Source organism: Oxyura jamaicensis, chromosome 2 (assembly GCF_011077185.1).
Source record: "Oxyura jamaicensis isolate SHBP4307 breed ruddy duck chromosome 2, BPBGC_Ojam_1.0, whole genome shotgun sequence".
Classification (NCBI taxonomy): domain Eukaryota; kingdom Metazoa; phylum Chordata; class Aves; order Anseriformes; family Anatidae; genus Oxyura; species Oxyura jamaicensis.
Window position 1 is genome coordinate 71,372,584 of NC_048894.1, and position 21,767 is coordinate 71,394,350.

Genomic DNA, 21,767 nt, shown 5'->3' on the forward strand with positions numbered 1-21,767 from the left:
CCCGTACCCTGGAGGCAGGGGATCTGCTGTCCCAAACGTGCACAAACAACGCAGTACCAGTAGCCACAAATCTTTCTAAGTACCATTGAATTACAAAGCAGAAATGTCTTCATAATTTTGCAGAAAGAGATTGATTTATTTAGCACTAAAACCAGCCAATACCAAAATTCACTGCATGTATTTGCGTATTTTTCTTAAGAGGCTGTATATACAATGAAAAGCACAAAGGACTTCTTTAAAATGGTCCCTTGTAAGGGTGTATTTCAAGGGTAATAGATATTGAATTCAGGGAAAAGTCAAAAGAACAACTCTGTTTGGAAATACTGTCAAATCTTCACATGGAAGAGCTAGAAGTAAGCACGCCGTCTTTCAATGATAACTAAGAAAATCCTTGTCCAGAAGGATTTACTTCTCAGATGCCTGATCCCTACACCGCTAAACACAGCGCTTACTGATAAACACTCCTACTGACTTCAGCAGCTTAAGCCAAGTAACTTCAGTGGAGTTATTCATGCCCTGTGAATATGAACGGAAGACTCTTGTTTAAAAGGACTACTCAGTCTCAAAAACTAGCTCAATGGTCCCAAATATGGGTGAGAAAGGACACAAGGGAAAGAAAAAGAGTACTTATGAGAAGTGCTTAACCATTTGCCTGCAGGTCTGTGGGGTGTGTTTGCTGTTGCTGTTTTTCAGGTTCCCCCCCGCCCCCCCCCCCCAAATCCTTTTCTAAATATGAGAACAAACTCTACTGGAGTAATCACTGGGTAACTTCAACAGAATCCTGTCATTAACTTAAGAAAACAAAGGAAAGGAAGCCCCCAAAACAAGGGGGAAAAAAAAGCTCTATCAAATCTGAAGTTTAACTTTTCTTCCAGAAACTCTTCCAGCCCTCAAACCAGAAGGGGAAAAAAAAATAGGTGAAAGCCACCATGGAAAACATAGAGTTGTGTTTAACAAGGAACACCTGTAGCCTCCTCATTCCTGCAACGCAGAAATGTCCCTGAAGAGCCATATTAAGTTAAATACACAGGAAAAAATACTTTTGTTGCTGATCAAACCACTTACAGGTGCCTCTTATTTGAAGCAGAGGATACTGAGCAGTGCTGAGTTTGCTGACATAACACCATCCCGTGAAGGGCTTCTTTGTCAGGGAAGTTCACAGAAAGCTGTTTTAACTGACAGTCTCTAGTATTGAAATCTGACATCTGTTTCTAAATAACCTACATTTTTAGGATATTACAGCTCAGCTGCTTCTATTTATAACATTTAAAACAATTTAAAAGTTCCTCTCGGTCAACTAAGCAGGTATGCAATTAAGTGTTCTTAAATTTCAATGTCGTACTACATAGATTGCAGCAATTGGTTAAACTTTTACTTCCGTTGTATGAATTTCTTCACAACGGATTTCCCCTATACTCATGCTATGTCTTAAATTTATAGCTATAAAATTTCCATTGAATGGAATCAGTGTTATTTAAAATGTGTGCCACTAGGTGCTGTTCTGGAAGTCCAAAAACTCACCAGCATTGACACAGTGTTGCTAAGACAAACCACAATTACTACTTAAAGGCAATTAAGACTATACATTTCTTTATATTTTTTCCCTATATATTTTGATGTAGAAACAGAAGAAAAAACAGAGTCCTCATTAGGAGGCCAGAAGAATATTCTTGGAATTAATGCCACGTAACTCAGGACAGCTCTTCTGATAGATCTCACACACCCCAAGCTTTTTGTATTTAATATCTATGCTGTCCCTGGGGACAGTTTCAAGTGCATCTGTACAAGTTAAGATGTCAACGTAGTCCTCCGTCATATAAGGGTAAATTAAATGCTAGGATTTTATTTGAAATAAGGTAAAGTTCATGTTATTTGAAAAAGGAGAAAAAAAGGGAATGAGTTTTTCCCCTCTGAATCACTGGCACTCTACTGAACATGTGCAAGTAAGGCATTTCAGACAAAGCATACAGTGACAGCAGGGCTTTCAGCATTTTATTTAACATTCACTGAGTACTTATAAGCTCACATAGCTTCATTAAAAATTTATAGAATATGGCAATGAGGAAACGTCTGCTGTACTGTGAATATGTTCTTAAAAAATAACTTTTAAGCTTAAAAATAGAGATAATAAAAATACCCGTGAAGATGAAAGAAGCTGCAGTAGCTTCAATGACATCTTAAATATATATATACACACACACACAAGCAAGGAAAGATTAGGGTGCCTTTTTTTTTTTTTTTTTTTAATCTGGGTATTCATAGACTGCACTGACATACTTTATACATTCAGAGATGATGTTTCCAAAACTTTAGGCACAGTCATTTACCAACTTTGGACACGCACACTAGTGGAACAAGAAAATAAAGAAAAAATGATGAACCCACCAAAGGGCAAATTAGTACAGTAGTCTTCTCTTCTGCAAAGCATCTGGGGGGTGCTTAGAAAAGAAAAACATTCATACTGAATTGTCCACTCATCACACTGTCTTGACTCATTACAGTCATCATTGTGTAAACCAGCCTTCAGTACACACGAGAGAGGCACTCCAGAGCCAGCTACTGGCCAATGCCATGGAAAAGAGGGATTTCACAGCTTTCACCTCCCACTCCAACACATAGGGCCACAGAAGTGAAACATAGCCTTGATGGACTTTTTCTCCTCCCTGTGTTTAGTTAGGCTTTCATCTACCCCAGTAAAGTGCCACATTTTCTTTTCTTTTATAAAAGGATGAATTTGTTTCATAGCTATTTGCTGAGGGAAAACGCAAACCTACAACCCAAAATGCCTTTTTTAGTATCACATCACATGTGATTCCTTTTTTAGTATCACATCACATGTAGCAGATATTCCATCAAACCACAGAGGATGACTGCAGCCCAAAACAGGATTAGAACAGTCTTTAACACTGATTAACAAATGAACTGCTCAACTTCAACATGCAGGTACCACTAAAATAATTAGTCTTGCTCAAGGAATAATTATATTAGCATGTGATTATCAAGAAGCGATCCAAAACCTGATATGCAACTTGTTTAACACTGAAGAGTACAGCATAGTCTACACATGAATATTTGAATTCAGCAGCATTACTTAGAACCAACACTCCTCCAGAGTGAACTGTATGCCACAGGTTTTTGTTGCAAATTTATTTCCACCACTCATGACAAAAAGGTGAAATTAAGAAGTAATGTATTCTGCTATGATTTCTTTCCATTGCTCTGCAAACTGAGCTGACAAAGAGTTGAAACCCAAGTTTATACAAATAATCCCTGAGCACAGATCTAGTAAACATGTTTTTCCAGTCCCGCTGCCTAGCCAATCCCACCTTGAGAATTCATCCAAATAAGAAAGGTGAGAACTGCAAATCCGAGCAGAAGCTACTGAATTGGAGAAGCTTAACTACAGTGTTGCGCTTTGAGAAAGCCCCAACACTTTCATCAGTTTGTCATTAGACTTGACCACAATTGCTTCTTGGAAGGGTCTGGGAATCAAGATGCTGGCTACCCTTCAGAAAATCATCATCACCCCACACTTCTGCAATCTCACCCTTTACTTGCCCTGCCTTCTTCTTTAAAAGGAAACATAGCATTGCAGGAGATCACCAAGCCGTCAGAGGTCATCATCAGGTATCACCTAAGATTCACATCTCATGCCTGCTGCCTTCTGCAGCACACAGGTAACCCAGCAGCAAGGGCGGGATATTCCAAAGGCACTTCAGAAAGCAGATGGAGAAACAATATTAATTGGCACTGATGTCAGCTGGCACAGTTCCTCTAAATCCAGAGTGCACCCTTGAAAACATAAGCCTTGAAAAGGATTAAAGTTAAAAATGCAGTGAATTGCTGATTTGCCCTTAGTTGGAGCACAGTTGGCTCGGACCCACTGGCAACGTTAAGTGCCATGCACTGGTTCTGACAGCTGCTCCTTACATCCTTGGGTATTTCACAGCATGGCACGACACTTGCTCTTAAAACAAGCAGGACAACCTTTTTTTTTCTCTTGCGATGTTACCAGCATTAACATTTTTCTAAGGAAATGGGATCAGCTAGATTGTATTATGGTAGTGACTTGAGTCTTCCTCCAAATTACCTGAGTTTTCAGCCTGCATTCCATACACCATGGAAAGGCAACAGTACACATTATACACGCATACAAGGCTGCTAGCAAGCAGCTTTTCCACTCATGGGTGCTGATATTAGCTCTAACGCTGCATGCTAGGGCACCAACGCAAGCCGTCCATCTTACAACTGTCACCTGCAGTTCCCATAAGTACAAGGACTGTCATGTTGAAACACTTCTAAAATACAGGTTCTGCACAGTCAGGTGTCCATCTATAAAATTTTGTGAAGAATTAGAGGTAGCACCTCCGAAACTTTTGTGTCACTCCAACAAGAGGATGGATAGGGCTATGTTTAAATGACGTGCCTGGTGAAGATTGTGGCTTGGAGCATATGCTACTTTAACAACACACACGGAAAACAAAATGTAACTACAATGCCTTAACGTGGAAGATCCTTCTTTATTCACAAACAGAGGAAACAATCTCAGCATCTGCACTTCATGGGGCCTCAAATTTCAGTAGAGCATGTCAAGGGTAAACTGTAAATATGCAACTTCCCAAACCTGACTGCACAACTTCACGTGCATCACACTGAGAACACACCAACACACACAAAGGCGCCTTCTTGTCCTGTAAGGAGGCTTTGCATCTAGCAGTAGTTCCTCTGTGGACATCTTCCCCTGTACCGTATGTGTCTGTGTCACCAGTCCAAGACACCTAGTAACCTGGAGTATGTTATACTGGTCCTTCAGCTTTCTACAACCTGGCTTTCACTGCTTGTCTACCACCATGCGCGGAGGAAAGACAAGCATCTGAATCCAACACAGCCTAGCATCGCTACCAATTAGACAGCTCTGCCTGCTTCTATCAGCGAGCATCTTCTGTTCAACTTATCTTGTTTGAGGAGGTCCTCCTGCCTCAGTTGAGACCAGCCTCAAGACATTTTGTGTGACTAACAATCCCATCTTCTTCACTCCCCCTATTTAACCTATATCTTGCCCATCAAAAAACACTGATTCTGTCTAGTTCCTTTCCTGCCTGCAAAAAGGCATGTGAGAAAAGTAGGGAAGTAGGGGTTCCCTAGTTCTGAATAAAATGTTTTTTTGTTTTTTTGTTTTTTTACTCTTACTTTGAAGAGTAGAATAAATAGATGAATGAAAAGTGAGTGAGAAAGCAGAGCATTTCCATGCTGTCAGCAACTGGCAGGGCTCCTTCTGCCTTCTTCTGGCCAAAGAGAAAAGAAAAAGAAAAGGCAGAGGGGAAGGAGAGAGCAGAAGTTGCCCACCAACCTCCTTCACCAGCTGGCAGCCAGTGGTACACTACCACAGCAGACAACATGCTGCCTGCAACAGCCCAGGTAACGTGAGCAAGAAGGATGGAGCCGCTGGGATCTAAGTAACATCCTAGACACAGCTCTCAAACCTTCAGCTCTGTCAGACACAGCTGTAGCAGCTGACCAGATATGCAATGGTCAGCGTGACTGAAACCAAAGCTCCATATTCAAGTCATACAAAACGTATGCTTTTATTCACAAGCCTTACACTTTTACATTCTCCTACATCCTCCCTGTTAGGCAGAATCATTTCTTTTCCACAGAGTGGTAGAACGGAGAAATCAAATAGGAGTGATGCACGTACCTGGCCATAGTCTGTCCTGAACACGACGACTCCTTCCGCACAGGAATGAACAGTACTTGGATAATGCTGATTATTTTCTCGCAACCAGACACGAGACCCCTAAAATAAAAAAAGTAAAGTTATAGATGGCATAACTGAAAACTCAAGGAAATAAAAGGAGAGCAAGCTAGTTGCAAGCAAGCTCACTTGTAAAATAAGCAAGTGAGAAATAAAATAATCTTTCAGCAAGTAGCTGTCATCTTCTGCTGTCAGTAAAGTATGCAAACACAGGAATACTTTTGGTTTGTTTTTAAAATAAGTGCCTAAATGCCAGCATGAACAGCTGGGGATAATTCACTGAGTCACGTGCCTCATGTTAGCACACACAAAATTATAAAGCAGTGTTTAAATTTACACACCATTTAAAAGATGCTCCTCAAAGCCAGCAGGCTCACTACCTGTTTATTTTCAACCCATTAGGATCACAGCACTTCTCCCCTACCAACTTTCACATTTCTTCTAACCCCCCTTGCCCTTTACCCTGTCCTGTTCTCGCTGCACAAGAACTCAGATTTTAAAAATCTGACAGCAAGAAAAGTGACAAAGAAATAGCATTTGCTATTTAGAGCCAAAGAGTCAACAGAGACACCATCGGCGAACCAACTAAGTCAATCTAGTGAAAGAGGGTAGGTGCAGACTATTTTAGTCTCTCATTTGGCTGTCTGGAGCCCTCAGAGGTAGATCCATCCAGCACAGTGGAAGAGAAACAGCCAGCACCGAGTGCATGTGAGGCAGATGGGCAGGGTCATCACACCTGCTTGAGATGCTCTGAGCAGGAGAAGCCTTCAAGAAGCATGAAGATATTCAGAAGCAGCACCCCAGTGGTCTGGACCTCAAACACAAACTATACTCCTTTTTCTATACAGGGACAGCAGGCTCCTTATCAGAAGTACAGTATTTTAGGCCTATTTAGAGAATGGAGGCTTTTGTGTTGCCTCCATCAGAACAGGCAAATTCTTTCCAGAAGGAAAGGTAAAGGCATGATAGGAAGAGGCTGGGATATACTCTGATAACCAAAGGTTGTGACTTTGGCTGTACAATCCCTGAAAAAATAAAAAAAAAAAATCAAATAATTAATCTTGCACGCCAGCATTCAAAGATCATCCTTGTCTGAATTTGTACGCACAGGAAAAAGACTTGAGGCTTTTACAAGTTGGTTTGGGTGCAGGTCTTGATGAACAACTACAACAAATACAGTTTATTCCTGTTATGTCCTTAAAGAGAGTGGCTCACATGTCTACCGCAGAAGCTCAGCCACATTACAAGTTGTGACCGTTTAAAATAATGTTGAATAAACACCATCGTTGTTCCTATGTTGGGAGAACAGCAGCACTGAGAAGCAAAGTGAAGCTTACAGAGAGCAAACTTTTGCCGCTTGGTTTATCTGAATGGCATGAGCTCAGCCACATACAGGAGATCACACAGATCACACACAAATGCATCCATGATTTTTGCCCCCTTCCATTTTTGGCAAACTGTGTTCCTTTTTAAACACCTGTGGAGCTGTTTTGTCATTTTACGTCCAAAACCTTGAGCCAGATGGTTTCCAGGTTTATACCAAGTCCAAGTCCAAGGCAGTTCAAACACGGGGTATGTCAACTCGAGAGCATGGAGTCAGCACAGAGCAGGGAAACACGCGTGGTGCCAGAGAGAAAGCAGAGCACCAGCAACCACAGCAGGAGAGGGGGAGAAAGAGAGAGCTCCCCGAGAGTGATCAAAAGTGAGAAGGGATTTGAAAATGTAATTCAAAACCCAGTGGTAGCACCCGCTTCCTTGGGTCCACACACAGGAGCCCAGGAGCCAGCAGGCGCTTTGCATGGCAAGAGGTACTGCTGCTGGGCTTCCCTAGCGCCACACCAGCAAAGATGATAAAACCTCACCTCACCCCCATAGCAAATAACCACAGCTGAGCTCACGAATCACACCAGGTTGGATGACATGCTGAAGTCACCCTAGGTGGCAAAAAGGACTCTGCTCCAGACTAACTACCTTCCCAGAGGAAAGCTTCAAGTGTCCCTGCCAGTCAGTCTCCACCTCTGAATTCGACCCCTCTGAACACACAAATACACAGCAAAGAAACCCATGCAGCCAAGTTCCTCAAGCACTTCAGGACAATCAAAACTCTGTTGTTCAGCTCGTTTATTATTTGCCAAAATCTCTGAGCACAAGTAACATGAAGTTTATGCTTTCAAGGACAATGAAAAAAGCTTATAAACATTAAGCCACAACAATATTTGCCAAAACCTCAGAATTCAAAATAGCCTCTCATAAGGAGAATAATCTTTTCCATAGTGAAATTAAATAATGAATTCTGCATTTTTCTGGCTATGAGGCAGAAACAGGGGCCTGCACAGAAGCATTCACTTGGCTGGGCTAGCCCTTAAACAAGCATTTTAAAGCAAGTATGGAACGGTTCGATTTAAACAAATGTACATTGTTAGGGGTCAATAGCCACTATTCAGATACTGCTGGAACAATGCGGTTTGCAAAGCCCGAGGCCTCCGAAATGCAAATACAACGTGTGCTCTGGCAAGGTAGCTCAACAATACAACGTCTGTCTGTGGGCAGGGTACACTGCAGGACCTTCCAGTCTGCGGGAGGGAAGAAATAAAAAAATGCCTCAGCCGAAGATCCCATAGGAGCTACCCAAGTTACATCTTCCATGCCCAGCACGCTCTGTAACTACGCTGCAAACCCCCTGAAGCATATTTGTTACAAGCAAGTGACAGCTTTGGGAACAAAATCCTCAGTAGTAGTTAATTTACAGACAAGATATATACCAAAGACTTTGTAGTCTTCAGACCTACAAAATTGTCAAATGAATCTACTTTGATCCCAGAGTTTAGGTACACTTTCATTTCACAATTTCTGACCAAGTGCAAGGGACGGTGCTTTGAAATGCCCACTGACTCCAGCAGTATCTTTTAGCAAGGTGCCACCACCTTTTGATTTCAATTCAGAAAGGTAGGTTATAAAAAAGGATTCATTGAAATAAAAATCTGAGACTTCTTCTCAGAGCCTAAAGCCCAACCTGATTTAGCCTGGTGGTCTGTAGGGTGAGCGCAAGGAATAACTATACCAGGCACGGACTTCTGGACCTGCTGGGTGGAGATAGAGTGCATAGTGGAGACAGACTTTATTGAATGCGCAAATACTGATCTAAAATTATTTTTAGGGGAGAAACTTGGTCACTCCTTGACAAGCAATCTGGGACACTGCCATTCTGTCACTCTGTGATAAGGGAGAAAACAAAGCTACGAAGTGCTTACTAAAGCCCAATGGTTTTTAATTCAGTGAAGCAAGGTTGTAAAAATACTTGGAATTGTATGTACAGAAGGAGGGCCGTATGCCATTATTTCCACAGCCAATTGATTTCTTCTGACTCCAAAAGGCAAAGGAAATAGGTTTGTAAATCTCACAGTTGTAAGGCCACCTGAAGAAGTCCTGAGTTCTTTTACGATGCAGATTTTACTGGTGAATTTGCAAAGATGACTACTTATGTTCCTGGGAGTTCTGTTCTTACAGATGATGAAAATCTACTTTTTAACTTTCTATTGGAAACAGCTCATGTTTTCATTTCCAGAATATAAGAACTTTATCTCAGATAAACAGTGGAGAATTCATTGCAAAACCATAATTAACAAATCCAGTTTTGTACATATCCAGGTTGTATGGTGAATAAAGTAACTGCCTGCAAGATAATCACATTTTTTATATCGTGTAGATATATAGTGTATATACACACACATATGAATGAACAAGCACCCATTGTATAATAACTGTCATCATCTAACACTAAATGCTACCCATTCACATGATATAACGTACAAATCCAGTTGACTCATCAATGCAATTGATTCAAAACAGTTAAAACTGCTTTAAATTAAGGGCAACTAATGCAGGTTATTGTCAAAACTGCATTCAAAAAACATTCATTGTTAGGCCTTGACAAAGCAAAGGGAATAATAGTCAATATGTATTTAGAAAACCTTTCATTTATGCACTACAGTAGTTTGGCTCAAGAACATAAATTCTGAGAGACAGGAAAAGATGTTATTAACTCAGTCAAGCCAGACATAGCTTTTTCATGAAAAAGATAACTACAACCACATTTATCTTTATTACTCTTCTTTACTAAATTATGCACTAATCACTAGGAGGGCCATACCAATAAAAAAAGCTACGCAGACAGAAATGTAACATTGGCAATTTCATATGAATGAACTGTTGTTTCTGTAAACTTGCCCTTCACTGCTACCTTAGCAAAGCTGAAAACACTTCACTTCAGGTACCCCCAAATCCTAACGTGCTGTGTGCATGCCTGGCCAAAACAACTCAGTAGCAAACTCAGAGTTCACTGAAAGTAGGATCTCTCTCACCAACTTCAGCCCAAAATGAAGTGTTAGACCTCCCAAACAGAAAACCAGACCTGTTCTTGATTGTTCTTGATCTAGGTCCCCCTCTCTACAGGGCCTGTGTGCTCATCAGCAAAAGGATTCCCCAGCGCGGGATTTCTGGGGTGGCTGAAATACTGAGTTAGTACTAAAGTCTGTGTACGCTACTGCCACACAGTCTATGAAAGAGAAATAAACTAATCAATAGAGGAACTCTCTTTCCAGCCATTCTGCCTTCCCCCAGCAGTAACTGGCAGTTTTCTGTCGGGAAGGCAGATCATCAAGGGACAGAAGGAGTTACGGAGAAGGACTGTTTGAATCCTAAGTCTCTGCAGGGTATGAGAGAAAGCCAGCTCTGGAAGGTATTTGAGCATTTAATTGAAATTCCAGTATCTTAAACTCAACTTCATGAAATGACTACACACTTAGATCTTAGCACATACTTAATCTAGCTGAATGAAGTAGAATTCATTTTCAAAACACCGAAGGCACTAACTACAATTTCCTCAGAGAGCAGAGTAAGTTACCAGCACCTTTCCCTCAATGAGTTTAGCTCTGCCTCCTAAGCCATGTTGCTTTACTTTACTGTTATAAAGCAGAACAAAACCATGAAGCCGTTTCCAGGGGATATAAGGTCAGTTTAGGAGGAGAGTTTAATGCAGAACAAAATCTCCTGAACGCTCGATGTTTCTCATGTCTGTCCATCCCCCACATGAGATCAAAGCACCAGCCCTTCTGCTCCTGAGGTCTGCGCAGCAGCTGTTGATTAACCTTGAACAGAATCCATCTCCTCCTGTTTCAGTAACTGGAGATAGTGCAGCAATGACAATAGCCTGCCACTTTAAAAGCAACTAACTGGACTAAAACAGATATTATTACTACACGGACCCAATGGGGAACTGGAATTAATGTTTACCTTCCACGGGCCTGTGAATACACCATCCCTTCACACCACTGCCACTTCATATAGTAGAGCCTTTTAAAAAATATATAGTTTCCAGTTTTTCCCAACACAAACACAGCAGAGATTAACCTTTAAACGTGCAGGTGAACAAGCACACCCCGCCCCACCTTCTGCTGCTTAGCTTGAATACACACATTACCAGCAGACCTAGATCAAAAGCCAAAAAGCAACTGCACTCACTAATGGAGCTCTGAAGACATGGTTACCAGCTCCTGAGGACAACGAAGTTTCCACGCCATTAGGAAGCACTAGCTTTGTTATAATGGAAGAAGAAAATATAGCAGTGAGATGCCATCAAGTCTTTTCAAAAGAGTTAGCATTATTGCTACAGTCTGAATTATGACTTTAATGAGAAAGATTCAAGTGTTACCTTTACATTTTGTCAAGTTTTGCAAAATACTATCTTTTTGTGCTTTGAGTACTGCCCAACCCACACCATAGGGATCACAGCTACAAAAATAGAACAATATCAGAATTCAGAAGGCCTGTACCCATTACCAGTCTCAGGCAGGTGGGACAGGCTGCTAGGAGACATCTGTTTCTTGTACCTGCAAGTCTATGTTAAAAATAAAATAAATTTCTAGACAGTTGAGTCAATGGTATTTCTGATGAATTCCAAAATTAAAAATTAGCACTCTGAGTAGTACTTATCAACTGTGAATAAATCTGGGGAAATCAGGGAAGTAGGGAACATGCACGGCAATGTTTCTCTGTTTAGTGGAGCCACAGTTTCAAGTCCCTCTGTAAACACCAGCATGTACCAGAAATGTGTCCTGCATGCAGCACTGCCTCCAGTGCTCTCCACATGCCATCTCAGGTGACAGAAAATAAGCTGTTATAACTCACAAGGAAGAGAGGTAGTTCAAAAAGACAAATTAGTGAGAAAGAAGAAGAGGCTGTTGTTGGTGACAGAGCAGAGATGTAAGCAACACAGAGGGAAAGAGCTTGGGGCCACTGCAAACCTTTCCATCACCATTGGGGCAAGGGGTAGAAACAGACAGGCAAATGACAGACCTCCTTGGATGTTCACAGTCACCTTGAAAAGGTAAGTAGCATGTAATTCTCTCCCCTAATCCAAGTTCCTAAAAAGGAATATACAGTATGCTCACAAAAAAGCATAGAATTTGTCCTAAGAACCAACCATACAAGCCCTAGATCTGTCTTCACAGATTTCAAACAAAGTTGCACTTGCCTTTGATGACAGCTTTGTTTTGCCAAGAATCCTTATTTTTCAAAAACAGTTTGTTTTTTTAAATCAATTACAGTCATGACTACAAACATAAAAAACCTTTTACTTGCTTAAAACCAACAGAATTCTAACTAATCTACACACATGTACACAGTTCTTCATCCATGTGAGCCTGGGGTTTTTGTGCAGCATGTAACTGCAACAAAGTCAGAAGCAAGGAAGGATGGTGTGAGTGCACTTAGAAGTAGCAGAGGAAGAGATTTCCCTCTAAAAGCTGTTCATTGAGGCATATAGCAAAATGGCAAGAGCAGTTAGTCCAGCACAACTGCTGAAAGCCTCTTTAAATCATCATTAGCTTCTGCAAACAATCTTTTCTGTGTCATCTAGTAAGCTGTTACACTGCCATGTACCTCTGCCACTGACCGGGGGAGAAAAGTGCCTGTAGCTATCCACAGCACTCAGTTCCGCTTGGTAGTCTACAACTTTGCTCTTCTTAAGAAATTTTGCCTTTGAAATATTCTAGCTGCCAAATCTTCATTTGGCACAAGTTGCTAAGAATCTCAAAGCCATTTCTCAGACATGTTCTAAAATGCCCTAGCACTTTTTTTCATCTTCTTCTTGCCTCTCCTGCCTAAACAAAATATGAAGGGAAGACCAGGTGAGAGGACTCACAAGCACCAACTACATGGCATGTCTGGAGTAACACGAGAGAGATAGACTCCTCTAGAACATGGGTTAGTTTGAGGCCAAGCTTGAAAGCTGTTCCTCATTCACCACATGTAAATCCCATGAAGAGTCTGGAAACTCCCACTTGAGATGTTCCACCTCACTTCAAAATGTTTTATTTAGGAAGGACATCTCTGAGTGCTTAAAAGCTGATTAAATAAAAAACACAGATTTGTTGGACACACAGGTCCTGAAGAGAGGCGTTTACCATTTATTTTTATGAGATGCATGTCTTTCAGGCTCATCGCTCAAGGATCTGGTTTTAACACCATTCTACAAAGTACCTGGACACTGATTTTTTTTTTTTTTTAGAAGTTGTAATACAGAACAACTATATGGTACTAGTTTTTCTCAGATACTCATTGTGCTATCGAAGCATGTTCAGATAGACATCATACTACTGGTTCATACGTTCATGCACACTGGTTCATGCACACTGGTTCATGCACACTGGTTCATGCACACTGGTTCAGCCCGATTTTATTTCCCAAAGCAGATGAAATTCCTGTTCAAGATAGTTTCTACCATTGACTACTTTTTGTCAGTTACCTAAACCCATTCTTGTAGAAGTTATTAAGGCCTTCTTACATCAAGAAGCATCATCCATAACACATGCACTGTGTTGCACCTAAAAGTACACGAGGAAAAGAAGTAGGCAAGGCAAGGCCTTTTCCTGGTTTCTAGGACACTCATCATCATCTTCTTTCTTCTTGTTCTTTCCCCCTCTCCCTCCATGCCAATCAAGCAGACAACTCCAGGGAAACTTATCTTTAGCCAAGTGGGATTCTTATGTGAAAATAACTCCTATTAAGGCATACACTGTGCGAGGTAACAAGCATACTTAAACACTCCCAAGAAGACCACAGCTTTCACTTTCCAAGTCGTTAGCATTGAAGTACAAAACGTTCCAATTTAGCTTGCTTCCATATTGTCAAATTTCACAATCCTACTACAACTGTAACAATACTTCAGGGACTTTTATTTGTTTACATTTACCTGCAACTCAAAAATATCAGTTTACACATTAATAGTATTTTCCTGGGCTTGAGGGGGCACAGGCAAGACAGCAAGTTATTTCCAGCCGTACCTCTGTTGCAGAAAATAGACATAAGATCATAGCCTTAAGTCAAAAAGCAAACCAACCCACTCTGCCCACGTTACTCTGTAAGCGTTTCTTCCCCACCCTGTTCTTCCATGCTCCATATTCTCTTAAAACTAAAACTCCGGATTTTGGAAAGGCACAGTTTACAATTTGGAGCTGTAAGGACTAGAAAGACTGCATTTCAAGGCTAAGAAAGTTAAGTGTGTAAGGGAGGGAGAGAAGAGAATAATGGATCCATTCAGTCCACAGTTCTTTCATTTACTTATTTCACTAACAGAAATGCTGATTACTAGACACAGAATAATCTTAAATCACAGAATCATAGAATTGTTGAAGTTGGAAGGGCTCTCTGGATGTCATCTTGTTCAAATCCCCCTGCTCAAGCAGGTACATCTAGAGTAAAATTACCGGGAATATTTCCAGGCAGCTTCTGAGGATCTCCAAGGAGGAAGAGTCCACAACCTCTCCAGGCAACCAGTGTCAGTGCTCAGTCACCTGCACAGTAAAGAAGTGCCTCCTGATGTTCATAGGGAACCACCTCTGTTGCAGTGTTTGCCCATTGCCTCTTGTCCTGGCACTGGGCATCACTGAAAAGAAGCTGGCTTCATCTTCTTGCCACCCTTCCTTCAGCGACTTATACACACTGATGAGATTTCCCCCCCTTGAGCCTCCTCTTCCCCAGGCTGAACAGTCCCAGTTCCCTCAGCCTCTCCTCACAGGAGAGGTGTTCCAGTCCCTTGATCATATTCATAGCCCTCCATTGGACTCTTCCAATACATCCAGGTCTCTCTTGTGCTAGGCAGTCCACAACTGGACTCAGCAGGGCTGAGTGAAGGGGAAGGATCACCTCTCTTGATCTGCTGGCAATACTTTGCCTAATACAGACAAGAACACCATTAGCCTTCCTAGCAGCAAGGGCACATTGCTGACTTCTTGCCCCCAGCACATACTGGGGCCTGGGGTTGTTCCTCCCCAGGTGCAGGACTCTGGGTTTCTTGTCTAACTGCATGAGGTTTTTGTCAGCCCACCTCTCCACCTGCCAAGGTCCCTCTGGATGGTTATGGCTGCACTAGGTACTTCCAGTTTTGTGCTGTCCATGGATTTACAAAGGGTGCACTCAACGCCATCGTCCAGATCGCTAATGAAGACGTCAAACAGGACAGGACTCAGCTCTTGCCCTGCAAACATGAGAACCCCTTCCTTACTCTGCCCATCTACCACATCTCAGACATCAAGAGGGCCCTTCAAACACCTGTCGGGTAAGGCCTGACCACGGCCAACAGGTAGCAGGGTATAACAGCCAGGAGGACGAGGAGACAGACAGCAGTGGCAGTCGGTAAGCCAGGTGGTATTGTCGGACCTGTTCAGCAGCACCCACAATAGCTGATGTACCTTGCCTTTCTGAAGGCCCACCCGGCTGCTCTGACTCCAGGCTGAGGAACAAATCCCAGTGACACCCTGGCCACAAGCAGTTGACAGATCTGAGCTGCCCCCTGCTTAGTGGACAGAGCTTGGGTCCTTCATCCCCTCCAGCTGCAATGATTCCTCCAGTACCTTTCACCACCACCCGCTCGACCCTATCTGTATTTGCTGTAATAAATCAGAGGCAACGTACCGAATCCGGGACAAATATCTTTGCGCCACATCAACTCCAACAGATTAGGTCATCCCACAGCCTAGCAGACTCCTTGCACACATGACGGATGAAAAATAAATACCTGCCCTGTCTATACCCAGCCAGGAAAATGTGGTTTTCTGGCCTGCAACAACTGACTTCAGCGACTTGGCAGCAGCAGAGCTGAGGCTGGTTCTGGAAGCTCCCGTAGACATTATCAGGCTCACATCAGGGCACCGAACAAGTCCAACTCAGGTTGTGAAACACCTGGAGGTGATAGGGAACCAGTACTACATCCCCAGGGTGTGAGCAACCCTAAAATCCCTGAAAAGTAGTTAATTAACAATTCACCCTAAAAATTAATCCTTGAAAAATCCTTAAAAATCAAGGATATAAGCAGCCTGACTTGGTGCAGTGCAACCCTCTGCATCTGAAGCCCAGCTATGGTGCTTGGCCTTCACAAGCAGGCTTCAAAGATGGGATGACCTTTCTCCACAGCAACACACAAATGTCCTGAGGAGCAGAGGGCAGCACAGCACCCCTCTGTACTCTCCCTCCTTACCTCTCGTGCTTCAGGTGAGCACAAAAAGAGCAGATCCTGTCACCAATACCCGAAATTGCAAAGCTCATGTTAGCATCTTCCCACACTAATTTGTTTGCTACAAACCACAATAATCACTGAGCAACTGCAAATTACCTGTCTGGAGATCACCTGATGAAAATACAACCAATTAAGCAAGAATAATGGCACATGTTATCATTAAAAGGCAGAGCATAGGCTTATTCCCATGCACCTGACAGAAGTGCTGCCAGGTGTGCCAGCACCTCAAGGAGAGGCTCCCAACTAATTTTAACACTCAACCATAAAGTAAGATGTGAGTCACGTACAATTTGATCGCCACTGTATTTCAAAGTAAACGGAGCCCTTGCTCTCCTGAAATATAAAGAGAATAAATCAAACTGTGCAGGATCAAACCTATAACTTAATATTTTTTTATAATAAATAGTAATTTATTATTCCATTCAAAAAATCATTCAATATTTAAATAACTTAAAAATAGGATATAAATGTCCTCACCTACTAACCCCGAACCAAAAAGCAAAGTGTCAGCAACTATGAAATAGGTTACTGGTCATGGGTTACTTCTCAAACTATGATCAAACATCTTTAAAGAAAAATCAATTGCAAGAGGCATTTGGTAACACTTCCCCTCACAGAAGGAAACAGGGCCCTTAGGGGACAGGATGCAGCAGCAGTAGAGGAATTCATCCCAAGCACACTCTCCCAGTCAATCGTTCAATGGTGCGAGCAGGAATCCAACAACCAGGGCTAATCTCAGCTTTCCTGGAGGTTACGTGGCCCCAAAATATGCTGCACTGGTGCTGCTTTACAACCGCATGAATAAATATAGAAGGTGCAGCTTAGCCGAAACCTGTGGAATCTATATGGAAGGCAAATTTAGCAACAACACTTATATTTTAGGTAAAGTTGGAAAGCCATTAAATTCAGATAAAAAGTAGCAGTGTTTCCTGCACGTGTGCTGAAGTTTTGCATTTTATCAGTTCCTCTCAGAGATGAAGTGATGCTTTGCTAGGCTTTCCACTGCAGAGCCTCATCAATGCTGATGAATACCAATGGTATGCAGCAGTTGCAAGGTAAAAAGGCAGCCTGAAACACTGCATTCATTATATTCAGCCCCTCGAGGTCACAACCCCCTGGAAAGCAATCTCCTGCTTTTGCTCAGTCCACTCCTTCTCTCTGAAGAGATACATTTCCTTCCAGTAATCCTACTCTTACCAGCATGTGTTTTGATTTTTCTGCAGTTGTGCTACCACAAAATGAAGGATCTATAGGGCAAGTCATTTTTTCTTTAATTGAGATTTTTTTCCATAGAAAGTACATGTAGTAAATATTGACTCCTTTTAAACACACCTACCAGTAGGCTGCCAGAAGGGAACACCTTTACCAGAAAACCCAGAAAAGGAGCAGATATTAACATCAATCAGCACACAAAATCCACAGCCCTTTTCTGGTCATCAGTACTTCCATGCCATATGCTGGAACAAACCCTGTAAAGCCATACCCTCTTCCATCTCACAGCTATAGGGAAACCCCCAAAGCAGGCACCATAAAGCAGCTCCCAGGTTCCTAGGATGCACACCACCACACCTTTCCTTTTGGCTTGTAGCATCTTTTCAAAGAAGCTACAAATCTGTGCTCCAGCTTTCAACAAGAAGGTGTGGTACATTTCCTCACTCACAGGCACACCTAGAGATTTGACACATTCACATTTTTCATCATCTTTTTTTTTTTTTTTACGATAGGGATGAACATTTCCTGCATCCCTGTGTTGTTGATTTCTTTTATTATCTTTTTCTCCAATACATGTTTATACAAGCTGGTAGCAGTTAGCAGGAGAAAACAAATCCCTCAACCTAGTATTAAAAGCACCAACACAGAGCAGTTGGTTCTGTAATATTTTTTAACACATTCATTGCACTGTATTGCAGATTGATGGAAGATTTAATCCAAAACTAAACCACAAAAGCAATTAGGAGACCTTAACAAAACAGAAGTGATTGGAAGCATTAGTAACTGACAAAATGGGTATTTATTGCAGAGATAAATGATGAGTACAAGTAAATGCATCTGGGCTGTGACTGTTCTAGATTGCTGCAGGTACTTCCTGCAAAAGCAAAACAGCACCTGGGCTGAACAGCTCAACACCCCTCAGTGGGTAAACGACCTTCTTGGCCAAATGACTAACATTATAATTCCCCAAGAGCTGCACCTTCCATATCTAAAGGTGGGGATTCCTTACACCAAAGCTCTCCCCATTAGTCAAGGCTTGCTCAAGAGAGAACCAGAGCATCACTGCAGTAGATTTTTCCCTGCTTCTCCAGGATCAGGCCTGAAATCAGAGCGTGGTTTCCTACGTGACCTACTCAGGCCAAGATATTACACTCAGTTTTTCTGGTCTAAATCTGGGAGGAGATCCCATTTCCTTCACACAATGACCTGCCAGCTGCAGCTAACACTTCACATCGTCTCCCAGCCTGAAAATGCCCACAAACACAGGCTGTGAAAAGCTGTGCTGCCTTGGATTAGGGTAAGAGAAAGACGCGTCAAGAGCACAGCTGCTTTTAGACTGAAATGTTCAACAGTGAACCCCAGCAGACATCAAGGCTGCTGAGAATAACACAGCAACAGCTGAGACCTGGGGGTGTGAAATGTATCTGCACGCAAAGGACGGGTATCTCGGTGGAGAGCTGAGGACATAGCAATGTGCAAGGACTGTGCTGCTCATGAGAACGTGCCCAGAAGCAGGCACTTCTTCCCACTCTGGCCACTTTGTCTTCAAGAAGTCGTATTATAATGCACTACCAAATGCCTTGGAAAATCCACAGATGAACATATGCTTCTATATGGAAACAGGCAACATACATACAGCATGCAACAACTTCAAGTATGACAAAAACATGCTTTCCTCCTGTAAGAGAAGTGCTCTAGCAGGCTCCTAAAGTTGTTCTGCATTGCCTCACCCTGCTGCCCAAAAGGTATGCTGGAAGCTACAACAAACCGGATGGCACGCTCTCACAAGTCACCCTTGTTGTCCCTAACGTCCAGGGAACCACGGTTTTTCTCCTAGCCACCTCTGAAAGCGTATCTACTACACAGCTTGAACCTTTCTTGAAGCAATTTATTTCAGCTGGCAATGAATTAAGTCAGCCAGTTGTTTTGTAAGAGTCAACCCAGACAACTCCATAAACATCTACCTCTGACACTATGGTACAGATCCCCAGTTTGTGAAACCTGGCAGGACTCTACAGACTTGCCATGAAAAGGATGTTGCTTAACACTATTTATAAACAAGGTGACTGCATAGAAAATTCAAGTCAAATTAGCAGGGTGCCTAAATTAAAATGCAAGTGTAGTACTCAAAATGCAGTATTGCTGATTCTCGCCTGCCCACAGAAGTGCCACTTCTTAAAAATCACACCACAAAGTGTACAGACTTCATAGCATCCAAATGCCTGCACAAGCTCAGACTGGGAATTTTCCATGGCTGCTTGACATAGAGTTATTAAAACATACTTAACCTTACATTCTTACAATCAGATTTTTATGGCACTAAAGAATGCAAGTCTAAAACAAATATAGATTTTTGCCTTTGCATAAACATAGCCAGCATCTTTTACTACTTTTCATACTAGTTGTAAAGTCACTCATCATATTACTAAACTGTGAATCAATAAAACAGCTCTTTGTTTTTATTTTTTATTTTATTTTTTTTTAATAGAGTAGGTAAAGTTAGGTAAAATTACCTAAACACTGTCGAAAAACAACATTTCCATAAATGTTTAACATGCAATTGCAGAAGAAGCATTATATGGGGAAATCACTGCAGAACAGAAGAGGATTCAAGAAATCCTCCTTCATAAGAAAGAGCATGTGCTTGATTTCAGCTGATGAGCGTGTGATGTATGCACATAAAGGCATGTTTCCTGAACCCAGATGTCATTTTGTAAAAATGCTCCAATTTGGTCACCTAGAAGGGGACCTATCCTCATTGAATTATTCTCAGAAGTGTCATTTTTAAAAAGTGAATACTTTTAAGCATGTTACTAATTTTTCAGACTGCTTTAGCCGAAATGGTATTTCTACTCTTCAAAAACTAGCCTGTTGTTATTAATCTCAGAGCAGTAGAACATCTGAGAAGCCTCTTGATCATCATTACCAGAAAATCCAACCCCACACGACAGCTCTGCTCTATCTGGTGTCCCTACAGTGCTGCTTAATGCTGTAACAGTAGGAATCATGAAAAGCTACTTCCACTTTACTGCAAATAAATGCTATAGTAGCAGTGTGTTCCTGCACTGCCAGCTCTGTATTACCTTCTTTCAGTGGCTGGTCAAAAAGATTTGGCTACAAATACAACCAGTTTTCCATTCAAAGAAGTCATAAATAACATGAAATGGAAGAATAACTTCTGCTCACGGCACATACTGCCCTTAGCCCCATATGCATTACATAAAATACTTTATTCAACAGGGAGGAACAAAGATTTCCTTAACAATGAGGAAATAAATTCTTAGACCTTGGAGTTCTACTCAAGTTTCATGCCTGCAGACCCCAGTCCATGTGCCCGTTCCTTTACCAAGGAAGCCATCAAGAATTTGTCCACCTCCTGAACTTGGGTGGTAAGTCGTTTTACTTGCAAACCAGATATATTTGTAAAACAAGGAGCTGATACTCAAAACTGCATCCATCAGAAACAGCAAAACCTCTCACTTCAGAAGATCCTAAGAACTGTTGTTGCTCTGTGAGGAATGGTGCTGGTCAATTGTGCAATACCACTACTTCCTTCTGCACGGGTATGAGAGTCAGCACCTTATGTACTGCACCTCACTACCTGAGGGGCTTAAAACCAAACAGGTTGGAAATGGAAAATCCTGTAGCTTCGTTTTGCAACTAGAGAACCACGTTGAAAATAGATTCAATTACTCCTTGAAGATTTTAAGTCTCTGAGAGAACCAGTGTTGAAGTTGAAGTCATCCAAATCCCATGACAGAGTTCACATGACATCACCTTCCCTCTTGCTCACGGGCTGGCTGCTCTTCCTACAGCTTCCCTGTTCTTTCGGGTATCAACTTGTCCTTGTTTTCAAGAAGTGACTGTGTTTTCATCGTAATTCAACCTACTCAAGCATTTGACGAACACAGCTCAATTTTGGCAGTGTGTTTATCACTGAATTAAGATATTTTGAACAGAGTGCCCTGTTTCATCCACATTTGTAACTCCCTTTAGATAGCCATGAGCATGTTTGTTTATGCACAAATGTGACCATCAGGACTTCTATGTATATTTTCAGATATGCTTTTATGATGTTTTCTCCTTCCAGGAGTTAAATCCCCACCCCCTATCCACATAAGCAGGATCCTTTTTGTAGAGAACTACAGAGTCTGTATGCCCAGAGCTACAAGTCTGCAAATACACATGCTTAGTTTTAATTCCTCATGTTCACATTAAGGCCAATCC

At 41.9% G+C, this 21,767-nt stretch overlaps 1 protein-coding gene across 1 annotated transcript in view; it reads right to left on the reverse strand.

Annotated features, from left to right (window-relative positions):
• Positions 1-21,767, reverse strand: part of MYO10 (myosin X) — a 162,705-nt gene that overhangs the window by 125,136 nt on the left and 15,802 nt on the right. Inside the window, exon 2 of the mRNA XM_035318850.1 lies at positions 5,699-5,797. Within this exon, the coding sequence (XP_035174741.1) occupies positions 5,699-5,797 (99 nt within the window). The remainder of the gene's footprint in view (positions 1-5,698; positions 5,798-21,767) is intronic.